The sequence below is a fragment of the Canis lupus genome, chromosome 27 (assembly GCF_048164855.1).
Source record: "Canis lupus baileyi chromosome 27, mCanLup2.hap1, whole genome shotgun sequence".
In the NCBI taxonomy this organism is placed as follows: Eukaryota; Metazoa; Chordata; class Mammalia; order Carnivora; family Canidae; genus Canis; species Canis lupus.
In genome coordinates this window covers 36,307,542-36,321,973 of record NC_132864.1, presented here as the reverse complement: position 1 = coordinate 36,321,973, position 14,432 = coordinate 36,307,542, and the positions used below count along the sequence as shown (strand labels likewise).

Sequence of the window (14,432 nt, the reverse complement as noted above, 5' to 3'; positions counted from 1 at the left end):
CGCCCCCGGGGGGCAGGAGTGGAGGCGGGGGCAGGGGTAGGGGTGGAGGCGGAGGCTGGCTGGGATGGCGGTTATACATTCAGATTCTCCCCACGACAAGATCCTGGCCTGCCTGCCAGGGCCAGCATTAGAGATGTGCCTGGCAGTAGTAACTCACCTCGTTCCAGTTGGGCTCAGCTGTGTCTCTGTAAACACGTGTCTTGGCTTTATTCACAAAATAACCAAAGGAGTCCACCTCCAGGGTGCAGTACAGATCTGCGGAAGGGAGACACAGGGATGGTGACCATGCTTTTCCACGTTACCTGCATTATCTGAGAGTACGGTTTTTTTGTGTAGGGGGCCCAGGGCAGGCTACCCCAAGATGGGCCACTGTGACATGAGATTATTCTGGGCTGAAGGCAGTCAAGACTCTATGGGCTGTAGAGAAACTTGCCCTTCTCTTAACTATATAGAAGAATCTAGATGGGGGCGGGGGTCTTTCCCAAAATAAAGGTTACGAGCAGAGATACAAATTTTATCCAAATGGCCCATCTGTATGGCAGGGCAGACATCTGTTCTATTGTTCTGTGATGTGCATTCCTTTCCTCTTTAGCCCTAGACTTCTGGCCCTTTCTCCTTAGTTCAAAATGACATGTATACCTCATTTTACCTGACTAGCTGTGTAATTTCCATGCCCATGTGGATTCCCTGTGGGTAGGCTATTTTTTTAAAAGATTTTATTTACTTATTCACGAGAGACACAGAGAGCAGCAGAGGGAGAAGCAGGCTCTTTGTGGGGAGCCTGATGTGGGACTTGATCCCAGGACCCTGGGATCGCGACCCAAACTGAAGGTGGATGCTTGACCACTGAGCCACTCAGGCGTCCCTTGTGTGTATGCTATTAAACGGAATTTTCTCCTGTTAGTTGGTCTCATGTCTATCTGAGTCTTAGTCCAGCTGGAAGGACCCCTGAAGGGGACAGGAATTCTTGTTTCCTGACATTTTCAAAATCAGAACAAAAGAGTCTTTTCTTTTTAAAATAAAATGATACACCAGAGGCCAGCACAAGACCCGGCACCTCACACAATGATTCTGCCCCACGGTGCCGCCGAACCAGCACCTCTCAGAACATGTATGTGTTCACTTGCTCCCTTGACAAGCCCTGGCTAGAGCCTCTATGTGAGCAGAGCCCTATGGCTGTGACCTGGACAGAGGTGAATGTGCCATCACCGCCTGAAGGATGATGCATACACAGGGGGGGGGGTTGGGGGAGGTGCCTACTACCACCTGCGTAGTTGGGAGTTTACCAGGTAGTTGGGGCCAAGGGTGCTGCAGGCCAGGCCAGGGCACTGAAAGCAGCTCTGGGCTGGAGAACTGTGGGGTGCAGGGGGAGTAGGGGTAGGGACCAGGGAGGAGGCCATGGCCAGGGGCTGGATGAAGGATGGGGCAGATGGCCAGAGGTGACCAGGAAACTCCACTGATGGAGAATGTCATCTTACTGATGTGGCCAGTAGACCAGACAGTGCTTTTTAACCCTGCCATGGGGCAGAGGGTGGTACTTCTCATAGGGACACAAACGAGAAGAAACCTAGCCCAAGTGCTAGGTTTACTCTGGGGATGTGGAGTTCAGACCATGGGATGTTGAGGACGCAGATGGAAAGGTAACAGAGCGGAGCCAGGAGAGCCAAGTGGGGATGGAGAGGCAGTGCCAGGCATCATCTGTGCTGTTGATGGAAAGGTCTCTGGGTGTGGGAAGGAGGGAGTATAGGCAGTGAGGGAAGAAGGCCCATATAGAACCCTCAAAACTCTAGCATTTATGTGAGGGGGACGTGGACAGGTGTGCCCAGGGGAACAATTATTTCTAGGTGACGATTTTATGGAGGTATAATATGCAAATTGTACAATCTATCTGTCATACCTTTGAGGATGTAAACTTAAATACTTGTTTGAACAAGTCAGAAAAGCAGGTGGGAGTGATGCACAGTGGTGCCACTGTTTCAGGACACTGCCCTCTTCCGAGAAAGACCCCTTGGGTTCAACTGTGGTCAATCTTCTCCCAGCCTGAGCCCCAGGAACCCCAGCCAGGCTGTCTCCAAATTTTGCCTTTTCTAGAAATTTCAGACACGTGGAATGATACAACATATAGTCTTTTCAATCAGGTGTCTTTTGTTAGGAATCATTCTTTTTAGATTCATCCCTGTGAATGAATGCCTGTATCAGGACTCTGTACCTTTCTAACGCTGAGTGCCCCTCTGTCCTGTGAATGAACATGGGGTGTTTATCATGCACATCCAAATCTTTATGTGAACATGCTCTCATCTCTCTAGAGTGAATACTTAAAAGCAGGACTGCTGGGTCGCATGGTAAGGGCGTGTTTAGCTTTTTAAGAAACTGAAACTGGGTGCCTGGGTAGCTCAGTGGTTGAGCACTTGCCTTTGGCTCGGATCGTGATCCCAGGGTCCTAGGATCAAATCCCATATCAGGTTCCCTGCATGGAGCCTGCTTCTCCCTCTGCCTGTGTCTCTGTCTCTCTCCCTGTGTCTCTCATAAATAAATAAATAAATAAAATCTTAAAAAAGAAAAAAAAAAAAAAGAAACTGTGTAACTATCTTCCAGGGTGGCCGAACCAGAACCATTTCACATCCCCACCGGCGGAGCGTCTGAGGGTTCCAACTGCTCCACATCCCCACTGACGTTTGTCACTGTGCACCTTTTTGTATATGTGCTGCCAAAGCAAGCACCACTGTGCAGCTTTTTGATTATCACTATCCTGGGGGGTATGAAGTGGGATCTCACTGTGGTTTTAATTTACATTTCTCTACAACCACAAGCATCTTTTCATGTGCTAATTAGCTACTTGTATTTCTTTGGTAAAGTGTCTATTCAAATCTTTTGCTCTTTTTTTTTTTTTTTTTTTAAAAGATTTTATTTATTTATTCATGAGAGACACACACAGAGAGAGAGGCAGAGACACAGGCAGAGGGAGAAGCAGGCTCCACACAGGGAGCCCGATGTGGGACTCGATCCCAAGTCTCCAGGATCCGGCCCTGGGCTGAAGCCGGCGCTAAACCGCTGAGCCACCTGGGCCGCTCTCTTTTGCTCATTTTTAAAAACTGGGTTGTCTCCTTCACACTGAGTTTCTAAAAGTTCTCTAAATGCACTGAATACAAGTCCCATGTTGCATATATAGATATGGTTAGTAAATATTGTCTTCTAGGCTGGCTTCTTGGCGATGTCTTGTTCAGTTTTGCAGCATCGGTGGGAAAGGTCAGCAGCACACTGACCTGTGTCCTCCTACAGGGGCCCCAAGGGCTTGCGTGGAGGTGGCCTCCTGGGGGATGGAGCATGTGCTGCCCTGGACTGCAATGCAACCAGCCCCCACTGCTCTGAGACCTTGGGCAGCTGAGAGGTGCTCCCTGCCTCAGAGGGGTGGGAGGAAAACGGTATCCATTTAGCTGTCAGCAGCCAGATCTACTCTGCTGGCTGGGTCAAGGCGCTGCTACCCACAGCCCGGAGCTTGGAACCCAGACTGTATTTTCCTGTCTGAAGCGGACTCCAGTGCCTGCAATTACAAGACCTGCCTGCAGGGGGCAACTCAGCGACTCACACGTCTGGTCCAGAGACCAGATACACCCAACAGTCTGAGCTGGGTGTCAACTTGCACAGGACCTCACAGCGTTAAGGGTTGAAGGCATCTGATGATAATTTGAGCTATGACCCTGGCTCCTTGCAGCTTCCAGCTCAGGGCCCTGCCACCTTCCTCCCCAAACCAGCCACTTACTTGAACTCTGCTTAAAGCCGGTGGCGGAATGGACGATGACATTCAAGAACCCGTACAGCCCTGGAGATTCATCATCTGTGCAAGAGAGCAAAGAGGTGAGCATCTGTGCTCCTGAGAGAGGGAGGCATGTGATGCACTCTGCTTCAAACATCAATCTGCAGGGGAGCACCACGTGACTGCCATTTGCTCAGCACGGGGCTGGGTGATGTCACGAACCAGAAACCTATCCACTGTCTCAGGGACCCTGGGATCTGAGTTGGGTTCACAACATGGGCAGACCAATGACTGAGCTGAAACATAATAAGGTTCCCAGGACAGAAAAGGGGAGGAGTGGCATGTGATATGGATGTTGTGCATATGTGTGCATGTGCACAAGCATATATACCTGTGAGTGGAAATGAGTGTACACAATGTGTGCGCGAATGAACGCAAAATGCACCATGACCAAAGGTGTGGGTGGGAGGCAGCTGGCTGAGGGCACAGAGGAGTGGGACCAGACCCAGAGCCCAGAGGGTCTGAGATGTGTCGTGTGACCAGCACAAAGCTATGGGTCTCCTCAACCACCCAGTAGCTGGGGACAGACCAGCCCTGACCCATCCCATCCACTCCTGGGAAGGCCAAGAGGCCCTAAGCAGCACACACATTCCTTCGAGAACCTCATGGCCCCAAACACAGTGCTGACATCAGAAAGGGACAGCAGCCCTTGGGAGGACAGCCCACCTTCTTTGTTGATGGTCAGTGGAATGCTGTGGACGGTCTGAAGTTTGACACACGAATTGGTCAGCATCTGCAGCTCCACAGATGTTAGGGAGAAGCTTTTGAAACCTGAGAGGGCAGAACCCAGGCGTATCAACCAGTCTGCACGGCTCCTCGGACCCGTGGGGACACTTGGAGGGTATCCTCTGATGGCCCTGCCCAGGACCTTCCCCGCACGCTAGTGATGAGTGGTGGTGGCCAGGAGGTGGCGACCTGCTCCCAAGGGAGGAGCTGGTAAGTGGCCAAGCAGGCGTGGCCTTGGCCAAGGCTTGCAAATCCAAGAGCTGGCCTGCTACCTGAGAACAGGGCAACTGTGAGAGGGTGACCTGGAGCATTTTCCCGTGGGGCATCCCCACACAGAGACCCGCCATAGCCGTGCCCTGCACTTTGCTAACGAGGGCACTCGTCTCTCCACCAGGCAAGGAAAAGGGGCTTACTTCCATTACAGCACTGAGCAGGGAATAGATGCTGCCATGCTGCAAATGGTTGGGGTCTGAACCCCGGGACATGAGCATGGGCGAGTGGCAGGCATCAGCCATCAGCGCTGCCAGGAAGACCCTGTGCCCCAGGATGCAGGGGGGAAATGGCTCAGCACGGGAAGGATGATAAACCTGGGGGGACAGGAGCTCAGGACAGGGTGGACGTGTGAGGCGCTCCCAGCCGAGCTGGGACACAGTGCTCCCCGCCTGGCTCTCTCTGCAGGCACTCTCAGAACAGTGGCACACACAGCGCACCTCGGAACCTCTGAGCCAGGATGGCTCAGGAATCTAGAACCATACAGCTGGTGCGCAGACGAGGGACCCAAGCAGCTGTACCCCAGGACTTTCAGCAGAGCCTGCCTGCCCACCTGTCTGAAGACTGTCAGACAGGACCAGGGGCAGCTCTGAGCTCAGGAGAAGGAGACAACTGCTAAGAGAGGGAAGCACCCAGGGACTGGAATATTCCAGAGAGGAGGGAGCACCCTCTCCTAAGGGTGATCAGGTGCTGGCTCCTTGGGCAGGGAGTGGGGCCAGCACCATGTGGCTGCCCAAACAGGTCCAGCCAAGGGCCCCTTTGGCATCAGCACCTGCTGGGGGGTGGGGAAAGCCTGGGTGGGGCAGACAAGGGCACAGGGGACTACGGGGGGGGGTAGGTCAGTGCCACGATAGGGAGTTTCAGGAGGCAGGTGGGGAATTTAGGGAAGGCATTGCAAGAGACGGAGAGTTCACAGAAGGTCAGAAAGCAGGTGGGAGTGATGCATAAGGAACGTGGGGGAGGGCCTAGGAAAGGGGCACAGAGGGCAGGGCCCCAGGAAGAGCTCCTGTCCAATACATTTTCTGAATCAGAGTTCCACATAGCATCTCAGTCAGATAAGAGCACTGCCGCCCAGCCCCTTGGGAAGAAAGAAAAGGCTTGAAACCCCAGGAGGAGATGAATATCCAGCCCTGAAGTTCCAGGTCTCTCATGCAGATGCCACTTACACTTCTTCTGCTGCTCTCGGATGTTCTCCCTCCACTCAGCACGCTCATAGTCAGATGAGATGAGGAACGTGTAACTCTGGGGGGCGAGGAGAATACACTCTGGTTGCCTCCACTCTGGCTCAGGCACCGCTCCCTGTCACTGTCCACGTGGAGTCCTGCAGTACACCCCTCCAGGGCACATGTACCTTGGTGCCAGGGGCCGGCAGGAGCCTGGTGGTTGAGTGTGCTCACAGCTTGGCTTGTGCTTCTGGCACTCTCTACCCTTCCCGCCAGCTGGGCTCTGGGCCACAGATCCCGTGCCCTGTGCAGCTCCACCTCTGGCACTAGCCCCCTGCCTGGACTGCCTAGGCCAGGGCAGGACACGTTGTGGCTTAGAGCCACAGAGAAGGTTAGCAGGTGGGATCTGCAGAGGTGAGGGCCGATGCCACCCAGGCCACCTTGCATCCAACACACAAGCCCTGAGCTGTGTCTCAGAGACAAGGCTCCCACAGAACCCACCAGCTGCCCCTCTAGGCTGCACACTGACAGCTGTGTGATGCCCACAGAGGGAGAGGCCCGGGCTCCAGACGGCACCAGGAACCAGATCAGGAGAGAAGGTACCTGTCAGGCCCACAAGGTCCCTGGACAGAATCCCTGTACCGAGGGCTGGGTCTGCACAAACGTGCGAACCCCCCCTCCCTGTTCAGACTTGTTGGAGACCCTGCTATCTCCCAGCTACCAGTCAATTTGGGGGCTTCAACCCGAAGCCCGGGTTAGAGGAATACACGGGCCTAGATGTGCTGCACCAAACCGGCCCCTCTTGGCACGTGAATGCACCCCAGAGGAAAAGGGCTGCTGTTGTTGAGGCTGCACAGGAGCCAGGGGACACAGGCAGCGGGACTGCGGCAGGTGCTCACCTTGCCATTGCGGCTGTGTACTCTGAAGGCCATGCTGGGGGACATGAGCAGGAGCAGCGACTCCTGCTCCGACAGCTTCTTCTTCAGCCGCTCGATGGCCTTGCTGCCCTTGTTTGCCCTCTGTTGGGAGAGGCCACATGGTCATGTTCTCATTCTGGGGGCCCAGGGCTACCCCCTCCTGCCTGTCTCATCCCCACAGCTCCCAGAGCCTTCCTTAGCCTGCATGGTTTGTAGTGCAGAGGCCAGCAGGTGCGGGAGGGGAAGAGCCCGTCCTGCTAAGCCCATCTCAGCTGGGCAGCCCTGAGCCGAAACCCTATCTCCTGGGGACCGACTTTACCTGTGGCCACGGCATGGTGCCTGCTCTGGCTGGGCACTGTTCCTCAAGTCTTGTAAATCTTTCCAGAAACAACCAGGCAGCTGCCCAGGGCAGTCCAGAACACCTAGAGGGGCTGATCCCCCTATTTGGGACTCTCTGCCCATCAATGTAGCCAGGTACCTCCTGCATCCCATGTGCTGGATGGCTGGCTCCAGGCCTGACAGCAGGCTCGTAGGGCTCCCAGCCGGTCCCAGAGGCCAGAAGTGGGTCAGGTACCCAGATACTCATATGCGATGGGTTGATGCCACGCAGGCTGCAGAGCCTAGCCTTGCTCCTTCCCAACTGGTCTCACCTTCTCTCTCTGGATATCATTCTTGATCTGGGATATCTTGATCTTCATGGCATCCAGCTCCTCGTCCAGCACCAGGGGGATGTTGGGAGCCGCCTCTGACTCATCCACCGTCTGGAAGCTGAGATCCGTGAGGGGGATGTACCACTTGCAGTCATACTGCTGGGTTTTGCTGGGTGAGGAAGCAGCACATTAACACACTGACTGTTTTCCTTTGCTAAACATCACCATTCTCAGGAGCTGGAAAAGCCTAAGTTTGAGGCTTGCAGTTTACATGACCTTAAAACCTAGCTTGTGGTCCATGAGACAGGCTGGCATAAGGCCATCGGCAGACACTGGTGACCCAGCCCTCAGCCCTGATAGCCCCTAGAAATGCACACTCTGCGTGCGTGACTTAGGCCTGATCCACCATATCCTGGGTTGATGGTAGTGGCTCACAGGTTCCCTGACATGGGAGCACAGCAGGGGCCTCACGGACAGGGCTGCAGATACCCCCAGAGCTGTAGAGTTTGAGAGGCTACAGATCTACCAGGTAATCCACTGCCTCAGAAGGGGAAACTGAGGCTCTCTTCCGAGGTGGCTGTTTAAACCTGCTCAGTACGGTAATGGCAGAAAAGGGGAAAGAACCCAGTTCTAATTTTTCCCAACATGACTTCTTTCTTCCATTCCAGCTGGTACAACGAGTGGTCTGATCTTCAAGAGGAGGAGGAGGAGAAGGAGAGTGTGTGTGTGCACGTGCGCGCGCGCGTGTGTGTGTGTTGGGGGAGGTGGGTTGCAGCCTAGGCTGAGAATAATCTAGTAGCTCTTACCAGGTCTGGGGAGACCAAGTACAGGAATGGTTTAGTGATGCCACCCCCTGTTCGCTCACTTGCCAGCCTTCACCAGACCCTGCAGCTCCCTGAACTGTCACTTTCTCTTCCTGGGTCATGACGTAACAGTCTCCCAATAGTACCCCATCAGGGGGTTCCCCTTCCACTCTCTAGGAGGTGACAGGGCAGTCACTGATCCTGACCTAGACCATCCCCAGGTTGTTCACCCTAGGAGTTTAACCCTGTCCTTTAACCCTGAGCCTGGCATCATAGCCAGCTGGAAACAACGTAACTCAAAGTGATCTGGCCACACAGTTATCGAATTTTTCAGCCTCACTGCACAAGGAAAAAAAAAAAAAGCTAGGTTTCTTTCATCTATGAAACCATCCCTGTTCCCCTCCACTGGCCCCAAGATCCTCCCCACACAGTGGGATGGGTGCCCTGTGGTCACTCACCCTCCACTCTGCTTCTTGAGCTTGGTACAGAGGAGCAGGTCAGTGAACAGGAAGACGTGGCGCAGCTTGCGGGCCCCCTCCACCAGCTCCACCATGAAACTGTCCTTCAGCAGCTGCCGGTGCTGTGGGGTGGAGCGAGGGCTCGAGTTGGGGTAGCAGGCCAGCGGGGGTGGGGTGGGGTGGGCAGGCCTTCACTGCTTTAGCCTCCCCCTGTCTCAGCAAACACACACACTACACTTTCCTCTGTTCAGCAAAGTTTCTTGGGTGGTTGGCCTGTGGAGGAGGATGAGTGGACAGGGTACCAACCACTGGCTTGGAGGCTGGGGAGGAGGATGCTACAGCTATGTCAATGGTCTGCCAGGAAAATGATGGCAGGAAACTCCTATGAGCAGGGCAGTCCCTGCCTCCGTGGGGTGGGGCAGCAACTGGAGACCCAAAATGGGTAAGAGGCCAGCCATGTGAGGGACATTTTCACAGAAGGACTATCACAACACAGGCCCACAGCAAGAAGAGCTGGGAGCCCCAGGCATAGACAGGGCAGCCTGGTGAGCAGGGAGGAGGCAGGCCCAGAGAACTCCAAAAAGGGGATGCCCAGCAGGCATGGAACAAGCTGGGCTTAGTTCAGACAGCAGCAGGAGGTCGGGTGGGGGGCCCACAGCTGGGACCTCATGCTCTGGGCTTCCTCAGGTCGGTGCCCACTGATGGGCAGCAGCTCACAGAGGATGCCTGGATACCTGTAGCCTAGGTCTGAGGTGACCTGCCAAGGACCCTGTGGATCTAGACTGAACAGGGGGATGGGAGGCACTAGTCTGCCAGCAAGCCATGTGCCCCCGCACCTAGGTGCTTCATCTAAAAGACCAGAACACTCCCACTGGCTCACCCAGCTCCAGGGGCTGCTGAATGGCACACCAAGGTAAGTCAGTAATTCATCTGAAAAAGAGCGCCTGGCACCTCATGAGGGTCAACGCTGTGGCATGGCAAGGACACAGACAAGATGAGAGGCTGACGTGGCGAACGTTCCCTTTCCCCGTGCACATTCCAGGTGTGCTGTGGGAGCACATGGCCTCATCACCGGATGTAATCCCCACAACATGCTGTAGGCAGGTCCTTATGCCCATTTCACAGATGAGAAATGGGAGCCTCAGAGAGGTTTTCCACCAATCCCAGGCAGCAGAGTGAGTGAGCAAGCAAAGATACTCAGCAGTCTCTGTCGGTAGGAACTCACAAGCCCATGGAAGAGACCAGATGCTTAGCGGGAACCTAGCCACCCTGGCTTCAGGGAAGGCCCCCCCGAAAGGGTGATACCCCACTCCTCACTGTGATGGCCAGAGAAGGGCCTGGAGGATCAGGTACATGCACTGGAGTGGGTACAGATCCACAGCATCTCCCCAGCTTGAGGTATCTCCATCCCCCCATTTGCTTGGTAGGCCCACACGCCTGGCTCTGCTGCCACCTACAGTTTTAGAGTCCTCTCACGGAGCCTCTGCCTCCGTGAACTCTCCGATATTCTCTGCAAGAGCTGGAGCCAGGAGATCTACCCCAAAAGCAAGAGTATCCTGGGCTGAGCCCCAACATTCCCAGGTGCAAAGGCCACACGTCACTGTCACATTCAGCTCAGCTCACAAAGGCCAGCTGGCCCCTGGCTCCAGAGAGCAAATGATTTAAACGAGAGAGTGTAAGTGGAAGGGCTGGAAGGCTGCCTGCGTGCTGAGCCCATGACTCATCGTCACTCACCCTCTCCCCACCTGCCATGGGCAGACAGCCCACCTGGCATTGGCACCCACGGAAGCAAGAAAGTGTGTGCACCTGGAGCAACGTCCACACAGAACTGGAGACCCTGGAGCAAAATCTAGGGCAAGCCTGACTGCTGGGTCCTCATCAGGGAGCAGGTCTGTGAAGGCTCCTGGGACCCTGAAGTCCCAGGGGAATGAAGAGATGCCTCTTCAGCAGGGACACAGCAGAGGGTCCTCCAGCCCAGCGGGCAGAAGGGACCTTCTGTGAGGGGACACAGATCCTGCCTCCATACAAAGGGGCTGAGCTTCTGGCTACCACCAGCAGAGGGCCCCCTCCATCCAGCTCAGCAGTGGACTCATCCCCTCTGCCAGCAGGTCAGAAGCACCCAGAGTCCCAGCAGCGACCACCCTCCACCCCTCAGCCAGCTCACTCTCTCTCCCTGCAAGGTCCTGTTGCTCACACATTCTGCTGAAGTGGCACATTCATCCTCCACAAGACCACTGAGTGTTATCCTGGTGCTTGTGGCAGCCCACACACCTGCCCTGCTGTGTCGAGAGGACACATGTCTGATTGTGGGGAGCACATACGCCCCCTGGGGCTCAGACTGGGAGGCTCTGATAGGCAGACTCTGTTTTGTGCTGTGACAGTGAACTCCCTCCCAGTAAACTCTTGCCTGTGCAAATCCTCATCTAAGAGAAGCCTCAAAGCCAAGGGGGTCCCAACACTTCCTGGCCAGCGGACTGCCTGCAAAGTATCCCAGTCTAGCCCTGCTCTGTGCCACGCTCTATCTCGAGGGCTGTCCAGGGCACATGGGTCATGCATGTCACCGCTAACCCTCACAGTTGCCGTCCCTCCCGAGGACATACTGAGCCTTGCTTCTGAACTCCAGCCCACCCTGGGGCCTTCCAGAGTGCCCAAACAGAAAATAGCCAGCAAATGGGCAGACCCCAGGAAAATAGCTCTCAACTATGACACCGGCAAATCCACAAAGGGAGCCTGGACCCTGGCAGAGGGGCCAGAGTCAGGGGAGCAACAGACCAGCAGGTGAGGGGAGAGGAAGGGAGAAGGGGTCCAGGCATCACATGGTCTCTGTCCACATTTACCCAGGCCCAGGGGTGGTCCTGAGGCACAGACTCTTAAGGCTGGTGGTCCCACCCTGATGCATAGTTTAGGGCCCTGACCCCTGGGCAGATGCCTCCTGTTGGCTCTGGAGGTCAGCTGGCCTGGTCCTGGGCCTGCTCTGAGCCCAGCCTGAAGCCCCAGGCTGAGGAGGGATCCTTGCTGCTGAGGCCACATGAAGAAACAGCAACAAATCCCTATCTGCACAGACACCACTTCAGGAAAGAGAGAGGCCAAGGATAGATGATTGGAGAGGAGGACAGAAATGAAAGGAAGGATGGAGATGCTGCAGGCCCAACAGCGAGTTTGTGAGGGGCTGCTCTGCCCTTTCATTGAGGTATTCAAGGGGCTGCTGGGCCCTGTGGCCATCACTTGAGCCTCCTCTCAGAACCCCGGCTTCTGCAGGGACACCCTGCCAGCCCACACAGGACCAGGGCAGAGCTGGGAGGCCCATGCCTGCCCAGGAGATGCCCCTCTTGTACATGCTCACCACCCTGGTCTCCAGCACCAACTTCTGGTGAGGCCCACCTGTCAGGTCCTCCAGGGGACACAGGGAGGGCTGCACTGGGTCACAGCCTCAACCCCATAGCACTGTGGGTCATGATCTAAAGATGGCGTGAAGTCCCTTTGCCTCAGCATTTCATGCAGAACCAACACCCCTGGGTAGAGCTGTAAGAGAGACCCGGAACCTGATGGACCCAGGATAGGGTAGCACCATACTTCTTGGGGTCTATGAGACAGTGACTCAGAAGAGCCAGACTGTTGGGGCCACAGGAATGTGTTCATATGGAAGAGCATCCATGTGTTTCTGTGTCTCTTTATTTGTGTGTTCCTGTTAGTGTATGGGTCCCGATCTGTGTGTGTGTCTCCGTGTATGTTTTCCTGTGTGTCCCCCATGTATACACATCTCTGTGTCTCTGTGTCCTCGTGTGTGGATTATGCTCCTGTTTCTGTATGCTGTGCTTGGTTTCCGTGTCCCTGTGTGTCTTCATGTCCTGTGTGTCCACTGGTATATGTCCCCATGTCCCTCTGCAGGTATGTATGTGAGTGTATCCCTCTGCACGTATGCATGTGCATGTCCCTGTGTATATTACAGTGTGCCCCCTCGTGTGTGTTGTGCTGTGGAGCAGTGATGGTGGTGGGGAAGGCACTCCTTTGGGGAGTTCCCCTACCCTGACATCTCAGGTGGGGAACATCTGCTTAGAAGGGACAACAACTGTCTCCTTGAAAAGTTGACATGCCCCTGCCAGGGAGTGAGGTGTCTGGAGCCGCCTCACACCTTCCCTGTCTGCAGCCACCCTTCTCTCTTCTCTCTGCGGTGATAATGCTGCCTCAGCCACCTCATTTCTCTGAGCTTCAGGTGCCTTAAAGATAAGATGGGATGCAAACACCTGCCTGGTGGCATTTTTTAGAGGATTAAATGAGCCCACACTGGGCTATTAGCTACCATAAGCAAAGTCCTCTGCGGGTACAGGCCCTGTTGAGAGTTGCCCTGTCATGGGGCCTCTCAGACTTCAAGAATGACTGGGGTTTTTTTTTCCATCACCTCCATTTCTATAGACAAGGAAACTGAGGCCAGTGAGGTTACATTATGTATCCACGGTCTTCTGAAGAGGGGCGCCTTCTTCCCCGAGGCTGGCCAGCCTCCCCCAGCTGTCACTGCCTCCAGACAGAGCCCATCCAGGGAAGACCCGATTGGAAGAAATGCACAGTTATGAATGGATGCTTGTGTCCACCCCAGAATTCATATGTTGAAGCCTTAACCCCTAATGTGACAATATCCAGAGGCAGGGCCTTTGGGGGGTGATTCCATGAAAGTTGGACCCCATGATGGGACTGGTGCCCTTCGAAGAAGAGGAAGACAGAGATCTCTCCACATGCAAGCTGTGATGAAAAGCCATGGGGGTATGCGGTGAGAAGGTGGCCATCTGCAAGCCAGGAAACAGGCTCTTACCAGATCCTGAGCATGTTGGCCCCCTGACCTTGGGACTCCTGGCCTCCAGAACCGGGAGCAATGAAAGCCTGTTGTTTAAGCCCCTACCCGACCTCACTTAGTGACAGCCGGTGGACAGTGAAACACACACACAAAGAAGCCAGAGACCACAGTTCCATGGAGGGGGTGCTGGGGCGTTTCCTCAGGTACAGGGACTGGAGTTCAGTGATAGACCAGCAGGGCCTGGCCAGTTGAGACCAAGAACGATTGCCAGGGAGGGCCCCGGTAGGGGTGGAGAGAAGAAGAGGGAAGATGGCCAAAGCATGGCCCAGTGAGGCACCAGGTGCTGGCTGAGGGTGTCCTGCTTGGCTCCAAGCATGGGCAAATTCAGCAGTTCTGGCCTTGGAGGAGGCTGGCAGCCCGAGCCCCCAGTGCATGGTCTGAAACGGGATAGCTGGCTGCGTGCAAGTGGCCCGGCGGACACTGCCTATCAGAGCAGCCCTGGCTATGGGGTAACTCAGTGGGATCTGGAGGTTCAGCAGGTGAAACAAGTGTCCCCAAAATGACACACCTGCAGCCGAGTGTGCACCGAGGGTCCTGCCTGACCCTCCTGCCCTCACACCTGTTCTAGGGCTCTCAGCACCTGGCTAGTTGGCCTCCCCGCAGAACACACCTGCACTCCCTGGTCCCTGAAACAGCCTCTTGTTTCCCATGCCCTGGAGAGACGTTGTAAGACAACCAATCTGGGGGGATGAAGTCAGAGCATGATGTGGCCCCAAAGGGGCAGGAACCTGCTGGGTGGAGGGAAGGGTGAGCCTGGGAAGCACACTGCTCATTCACAGCAG

The 14,432-nt window shown here is 55.1% G+C and overlaps 1 protein-coding gene across 1 annotated transcript in view; it reads right to left on the bottom strand.

The window, feature by feature from the left end:
• The window catches only part of BCR (BCR activator of RhoGEF and GTPase), a 124,400-nt gene that overhangs the window by 21,927 nt on the left and 88,041 nt on the right, over positions 1-14,432 (bottom strand). The window contains exons 9-15 of the mRNA XM_072803402.1: positions 8,802-8,923; positions 7,541-7,709; positions 6,873-6,992; positions 5,977-6,052; positions 4,481-4,585; positions 3,761-3,835; positions 158-255 (exon numbers count right to left, since the gene is read on the bottom strand). Coding sequence (XP_072659503.1) covers positions 158-255; positions 3,761-3,835; positions 4,481-4,585; positions 5,977-6,052; positions 6,873-6,992; positions 7,541-7,709; positions 8,802-8,923 — 765 coding nt within the window. The remainder of the gene's footprint in view (positions 1-157; positions 256-3,760; positions 3,836-4,480; positions 4,586-5,976; positions 6,053-6,872; positions 6,993-7,540; positions 7,710-8,801; positions 8,924-14,432) is intronic.